This window comes from Chrysochloris asiatica, unplaced genomic scaffold, assembly GCF_000296735.1.
Source record: "Chrysochloris asiatica unplaced genomic scaffold, ChrAsi1.0 scaffold00272, whole genome shotgun sequence".
NCBI classification, from domain to species: domain Eukaryota; kingdom Metazoa; phylum Chordata; class Mammalia; order Afrosoricida; family Chrysochloridae; genus Chrysochloris; species Chrysochloris asiatica.
In genome coordinates this window covers 3,179,315-3,187,221 of record NW_006408790.1, presented here as the reverse complement: position 1 = coordinate 3,187,221, position 7,907 = coordinate 3,179,315, and the positions used below count along the sequence as shown (strand labels likewise).

The 7,907-nt window shown below is 43.3% G+C and overlaps 1 protein-coding gene across 1 annotated transcript in view; it reads left to right on the top strand.

Annotated features, from left to right (window-relative positions):
- Positions 1 to 471: 471 nt before the first annotated feature.
- Positions 472 to 7,907, top strand: part of CCDC169 (coiled-coil domain containing 169) — a 39,654-nt gene continuing 32,218 nt past the window's right edge. Inside the window, exons 1-2 of the mRNA XM_006874373.1 lie at positions 472 to 554; positions 3,650 to 3,729. Coding sequence (XP_006874435.1) covers positions 472 to 554; positions 3,650 to 3,729 — 163 coding nt within the window. The remainder of the gene's footprint in view (positions 555 to 3,649; positions 3,730 to 7,907) is intronic.

Genomic DNA, 7,907 nt, shown 5'->3' with positions numbered 1-7,907 from the left:
ACTCGGCAACTTCAGGTTTGGACTCAGAGGAGCTGATCTAAACGCTGTTCTCCCACGGAGCCACTTGGTGGACTCCAACTGCCCACCTTAAGGTCAGCGTCCAGCACTTAACTACTGCACCACTAGCACTCCTAGTAGTGAGAGGTACATGGGGTACCCACGCCCCAAATCAGTGCCGCTCAGTGTTTCTAGGGCAGCCAAGGTCAACGGGAGCAAAAGCAGAGGGAGTAGGTTTACCCCCACCGACCGTCCACACCAAGGGCCATGATGAAGTCGTGAGGCCCCTTCCGGGATAGTAACTGCTCCTCCCTCAGCCTCCCTCCGCCCCGCTGGAGCGCCTCTGACGTCACAGTCCACCCAGACGTCACGTGGCAGTTCTCCATGGCAACCGCGTGTTTGGCGCTGTGAGTCCTCCCGGCTGCCCGTGGAGACTGAGCTGAGGGGAAGGCTGGGTCCCTCCAGCAACCCACGATGGGTGAGGGGAGACGCGACAGTTTCGAGGGTGTGAGTACCGACCGCCTCAAACTGGAGCTCATGGAGGAGATCCACATGAAGTGAGTGTCAGGTTTAGTCCGCACCCCAAATTTAGTCTGCACACCCCGAGTTCATGCCACACACCAAATTTAGACCACATCCAAATTTAGTCTATACCCCAAATTCAGCCCGCACCCACCACGTTCAGTCCATACTCCAAGTTCATTCCACACCCCAAGTTTATTCTATACCCCGAGTTCGGTACACACACCCTGAATTCAGCGCACACCAAATTTAGAGCACATGGCAAGTTTAGTCCACACACCCTCAGTTCAGTTCATATCCCAAGCTCATTCCACATACCCCTAACTTAGATCATACATACACACACCCATGTTCAGTTCATAGCCTGAATTTACTCCACATTTCTGGATTCAATCCACAACTCCCTGAGTTCAGTCCAGACACCCTGAGTGCAATCTACACTCTCTGAATTCAGCCCACACCAAGTTCACTTCATACCCTGAGTTTAGTCTGCACCCCAAGTTTACTTCACACACCCCGAGTCTAGGTCATACACCCCGAGTTCAATCTGTTTCCTGAGTTCAGTCCACATCCTGAGTTCAATCTGCACCCCAAGTTCAGGCTATATCCTGAGTTCAGTTCAGACCCTAAGTTTAGTCCATACACGCTGAGTTCAGACCCCATCTGCAGTTTACCCCACACACCCCAAGTTCAGTCCCCTAGTTCAGTCTACACGGTTCACACAAACTTGGAGTTCAGTCCAAACCCCAAGATCAGTGCACATACCCTGAGGTCAGTCTACCCTCCAAGTTCATTCCAAGCAGTTTCCTTGAAATCAGTCCACTCACCCTGAGTTCAGACTACACCCCGCCCCCCCCCAGTACAGTCCATGCCCCAAGTTCAGTTCACACAGCCTGAGTTCAGTCTACGTCCCTAGTTCACTCTGCACCCTGTGTTGTCTACACACTCCAAGTTCTGTCCACACTCATACCCCCCAATTCATGTACATATTCCCTCCCCTGAGTTCAGTCGAAGAAAGATGGGGGAAAGATGTGACTGTTTGCTTCCATAAAAACGTTGTTAGATTGTAGTTGTTCAGTGCCGTTGAGTTGGCTTTGCCTCTTAGCGACCCTGTGTACACCAGACCAAAACAAGCCCGTCCCGCTCCATCCTCACAGTTGTTGGTGTTGGATCCCATTGTTGCGGCCCCCTTGTCAGTCCATCTCATTGAGGGTCTTCCTCTCTTTTTCTTACCCTCTGCATTACCAACCGTGATGTCCTTCTCTAGGGACTGGTCTCACCTGATCACATGTCCAAAGTATGTGAGACTAAGTCTGACCATTGTCTCTTCTTAGGAGCATTCTGGGGGTATTTCTTCCAAGACATCGATATCTTCATTCTTTCAGCGGTCTACAGTGTATCCAACATTCTTCACAAAAACCATTATTCAAAAGCATGAGTCTTCACTCCTCCTTAATCCCTTCCAGCTTCACATGCAAGTGCACCGTAGTTCTCAAAGTAACGTTTGGGTTTTGAACACTTTGAAGAAGTCTTTTGCAGCAGATTTGCCCAATACGTTTGATTTCTTGACTTCTACTCCCATGGGCATTATTTGGGAATCCAAGTAAAGTAAAAATCCTTGACAACATCAATCTTTTCTCCTTTATCATTTTGATGTTGCTTTTTGGCCTTGTGAGGATTTTTGTCTTATGTTGAGTTGTAGTCAATACGTTGATCTTCATCAGCAAGTGCTTCTTGAAAAGTCCTGTTGACTTTTCAGTAATCAAGGTTGTGCCATTTGTATATTGTAGGTTGTTATAAGTAAGTCTTCTTCCAATCATAATACTGCGTTCTTCCAATAGCCCAGCTTCTCAGATTACTTGTCAAGCATTTGTTGTTGTAGTTGTTAAGTGCCATCGAATTGGTGCTGACTCATAGCAACCCTACTTAGGGTTTCCAAGGAGTGGTTGGCAGGTTTGAACCGCCAACCTTGTGGTTAGTGCTTACCCTACAACACCACACCAGGCCTCAGAATACAGATGGAATAAATATGGTGAAAGGCTGTATCTTTAATGCACACTCTTCTCGATTTTCAATGATACACTATCTCCTTGTTTTGCTTGAGGACTTCCTGTTGGTCTTTGTACAGGCTCTGAATGAATACACTGAAGGGTTCTGGGATACCCATGTGTCTCAATGTTGTACATCATTTGTTGTGATTCAGACAGTCAATAAAACACATTCTGGGATTCTCTTCTTTCAGCCAAGATCTATCTGACCTCAGCATGATATCCCTCATTCACATTCTGTTCTGAATCTGGCTTGAATTTATGGCAACTTCCTGTCCCTGTACTACTGTAACTGTTTTTGAATTATCTTCAGGAAAAAAATATTTATGTGTGATATTAATAATATTTGACGATTTCTGCATTATGTTGGTTCACCTCTCTTTGGAATGGGCATAAATACGGATCTCTTCCAGTCAGTTGGCCAAGTATCTGTCTTCCAAATTTCATGGTGTAGACAAGTGAATACTTCCAGTGTTCACCCCTTTCTTGAAACATTTCAGTTGGTATTCCATTTGAACCTTGTTTTTCACCCATGCCTTCAGTGCATCTTAGATTGTTTTCCCTTCAATACCATCAGTTCCTGATCAAATGTCATCTCCTGAAATGGCTGAATGTTGACCAGTTCTTTTTGGTACAGTGACTGTATTCCTTCCATCTTCTCTTGATGCTTCCTACATTGTAAAGATTACAACCCTATGAGGCAGTTCTACTCTGTCATATAGAATCACTGTGAATTGGAACTGACTCCATCCACCATACACAAAAACAACAACTTTGCTGGGAGATGAGAAACCAGGTCCCCAGCATCTTCTTTGGGGGTCACATTGGAATGAAAAGTTAAGTCTTTGCATGGGTGCCTTTCTTCCCTGTGGTATCTATCTCGTGCCTATTTGAGACCTGCTGGTGCTGGCCAGTAGACATGCACCTTCCTTGACCTGACTCCTGATTCTCTACCCTACCTTCAGTCAATGACATTTCATAGGAAGCTGGCTCTGAAGTAGTCATCATGCTTTACTATATAGTAGTTTCCTCGTTTTATTTTTAGTTCTATCATCATTAACAAGAAATATTTTTCCTAACAGGGATATAGCGCAGCTCTCCATGCTTGAAATAAAGCACAAGATAACGGAGCTGGAGGCCAGGCTGCATGCTGAGAGCCAAGGTACATTAGTGACTAGGAACCCCACACTCCATCTGGAGCCCTCAGTGTAGGTTGTCCTCATACTAAGCCACTGCAGTGCATTGACATGCGCACACCCCTGAAGAAGTTGTGGGTGTTATTCAGGCTCATTATCATAGAGGCCTTAGATATTTTGGATGGTTCAGGATGTCCAACATGTCTCTGTATGATTACTCTTCTTCCTTACCTCTTCAAAACTTTCACAGTTTACAAAACATCAACACATCATTTTTTAAGTAAATAATAAAGCATCCCAGGATTCCTACTAAACTCAAGTAAAAAACTTCACATATTTACTTATAGATTTGGGGTTTTGGCAATTGTTTGTATTGGAAGGATATCCGTGGGGAAGCTGAATACACTCACACCTCTGTATCTGTAATGTAAGATGACATCATTCACTCCATAATATTTATTTGAGTGTGGCGTATGTCAACGCTTTAAATACAGAGATGGGAGACTTTCCCCTGCCCTTAAGAGGGTCACAGGAGACCTGGTGGCTCTGTGGATCAAGCAGGAGGCTGCTAACCCAAAGGTTGGTGATTCAAACCCACCAGCAGCTCCACAGGAGAAAGATGAGGCGGTCTGCTTCCGTAAAGACGCCAGTCTTCGAAGCCCCAAGGCGCAGCTCCACCCCGTCCTGGAGGGTCACTGTGAGCTGGAATTGACTGGGCTGGCCTGGACTCTGATAGCATTACCCAAGACAGACAATGACTGTGGTGGACACACTTGCTCTTTGGGTAACTCATTTCCACTCCCCCCTACTCCCTCAGGCCTCTACCATCTTTCCCAGTTCTCACTCCTGCCTAATGGTCTGCTGCTCCTCTTTCAGTGACATAAAACCCATCAGGAGAGAGTTTCCATGTTTCCATCAGCATAGCTCCCTGACTACCCCCACGTGTGTACGTCCCTGAGACAAACACCTTGTGCAGTGGGCCCTGTCTGCCTCACCGCCTCACGGACTCCACTCCAGCCAAATCTGTTATATCTAAAAAGCAAAAAACAGCAAGCAAAACACTTCTGTTAACCCCTCATCCTTCAACCTTCACCCCCTTTCTCCACCTACGTACAGTTGTTGTTGTGAAGTGCCGTCGAGTTGGTTCCGACCCATGGTGATCCTGTATAGGGTTTCTAAGGAATGGCTGGTGAGCTTGAACTTCCGACTTTGTGGTTCATATCAACTTTGCAGTCCAGCACATTAATCCACACCAGGCCTACACATTTATAGTAGACATTTTCAAATGCTTTTTTTCTCTTTCCATGTTCTCTCTCTCAGTCTTTCTCTCTTGTCATCTCATGTTCTCTCTCTCAGTCTTTCTCTCTCTCTCTTTATCTTTCAGTTTCCCCTAGATTTTGCCTGTTGACTCTTCTTTAACCTATTCTGGCTTCTAACAGATCAGTTTTGAGGGGAAACCAGCATCAAACCAACATTGATAGCAGACATCTTGCATTGATTTGGGGGCTTTCTTAGACATGAAACCAAATATTCACTTTAACGAAATCCCTGACCAAAATTAATCTTGCCAAAGATATTTTTTCTCACCTAAAGTTGCAAATCCTTACCTGTTGGAAGACGGGCTTGCTGAGTTTTCATTTCAAAATGTTGGCCAGGTGGACAGGCAGGGTACCAGTGGATCACTGTAAAAAGAGGAAGATGTGGTTTAATCAAGCATGATAAGATTAGTCAATGGATGATATTCTATATTTCTCCCTCCTCCTCTCTAGAATAAGCCTTCTTGTACGTAGCTTCTTTAATGAGCTGTCATTTTCTGAGATCAAAACATTCTTCCTATATGCATATAGAATAACTGCTTGGAAAAAATTCTTCTGTTCAAATTTAATTGAGTTTGTCTGAGTTCAACCACATTCCATAGACTCCCCTTGACTTGGAGATGAGAGAGAGAAGAGAAAGTGCTGGTTGGTCTAAAGTCTGGTGAGACCTGGGGACACCTGAGCCCATGGACCAGGACATAGCCACAAGAGGGCTAGGGCTGAAAGTGAAGCATCCAGCTGACATGAAGTGAGGGGAGATGCACAAGAACACCCAAACTTGCAGATAGTACCCATTTGACCTAACCTCAATGACTTGATAATCAGAACTCAACTAGAGGAAGATAAAAAAAAATTTTTTTTGATAAAGCAAATGAGTGTAAATTGCTACAATTTGATGAACTTGACCTATATTTATGGATGTAGTAGCTCAAAATACCAACAAAAAGGGAAGGAGTCTTCACATCAAGTATCAATGCTATTTCCTCTGTTTACAGGGTAGATGGGGCCAGGCAACTTAGATACTGGCTACCTAAAATGAGAAGGATAAAAGCACAAAGTGACTGGCTTACAAGTTTTCAAGAGGGAGTTTAGTTTAAGAGTGTGTGGGTGAAGGTAGAGTCCCCACTGAATAGTTTTCATCTTGTCTAGATGGGTCTGGTGAAGACAGATGGGGATAAGATTCTATAGTGAGTAATTGTTATCATGACTAATTGCGAATGTCACAACTGTAAAGGTAGAAGCTTTATAACAAAAATGGGGGAGTAGTTAATCTTACAGTCCAGAAACAAAGGACCCTAGGACCATCAAGAGAGAAGAGCACAAGTGGAATGCGAGGCCTTATCCAGAGGAGCAGTGACACCAGAGATGGAGGCAAAGATGGGTCATGGAGAGAGGGAGCAGCTTAGGACTCTAGATTCATGGAAAGAGAGGGACTGAATGTTGGCAGCCAGGAGGCAGCTTGCAGAATGTGCCCTTTGGTGGTTTAAATTATTATATATGCTTGAGTGTTTAAAAAAAAAAAAAAAAAAGCTAAAATGAATAGCGAGAAATTCTGTTAACTGATAGTACGTGGAGGGGATTGTAATCATTTTAATGAAACAAAGCATATGATTTGTTGAATGTAAAACTGATGACCTGCCCTGTAAACTTTCACTCAATTCACAGTAAAAACTTCTAAAAAAAGAAGAAAAGAAAGTCCCAAAGACTGCAAGAAAATCAGTGGAACTCATCACTAGTTTCCACAGAGTGTCAGGGTGTAAGATGAACATACAAAAATCAGCTGGATTCCTTTACACTAATAAAGAGAGCTCTGAAAAGGAAAGCAGGAAAACATTTCCAATAGCCTCTCAAAAGATGAAATACTTGCACATAAATCTAACCAGAGAAACAAAAGACCTACACAACAAAAATCACAAAACGTTATATAAGAAACATTATACAAAACATTAAGAGAGACCTGAAGAAATGAAAGAAGATACCCTGCTTGTGGACAGGAAGACTCAACATTGTGAAAATGTCAACACTGCCCAAAGCAATCAATAGGTATAATGCTATCCCAATCCAGATTCCAACATCATTCTTTAAAGAGACAGAAAAACTAATCACTAACTTTATATGGAAAGCAAAGAGACCCAGATAAGCAAAGCTGTATTTAAAAGAAACAGTAGGAGACCTGTCACTTCCCAATCTCAAAGCCTAGTACAGAGCCACAGTAGTCAAAACAGCCAAGTACCGGTGCAATGGCAGACACATCCATCAACAGACTAGAACTGAGAAGCAGGAAGTAGATCAAGCCACCTACTGTCAGTTGATCTTAGATAAAAGGTCAAAATGACTTAAATGAGGGAAGAGATCATCTATTCAACAAATGGTGTTGGCAAAATTACAAATCCATTTGCAGAAGAATGAAACAAGACCCATATCTCACACCATATATAAAAATGACCTCAATGTGGATTAAAGACCTAAATGTAAAACCTACAGAACATCAATGAAAATACAGAGGCAAATTTAGGAGCCCTGATACTTGGCATAAATACACTATCAAACATAAATGAAAACTCATAAATCAAAGACAAAATAGGTGACTGGAACCACTCAAAAAGTAGACACATGCATCTAAGAATCTCACCAAAAGAGTGAAACGAGAACCTACAGACTTGGAAAAAATGTTTGGCAATGACATATCAGAGAACTACTCTCCAAAATTTATACAACACTTCAACACCTCAACAACAAGAAGACAAATAATCCAGTTAAAAAAACGGGCAGATGATATGAACAGACATTTCACCAAAGAAGACATTCATGCACCCAACACCAGGCTTATGATCATTAGCCATTGTTGTTGTCAGGTGCCATCGAGTCAGAACCGACTCATAGCAACC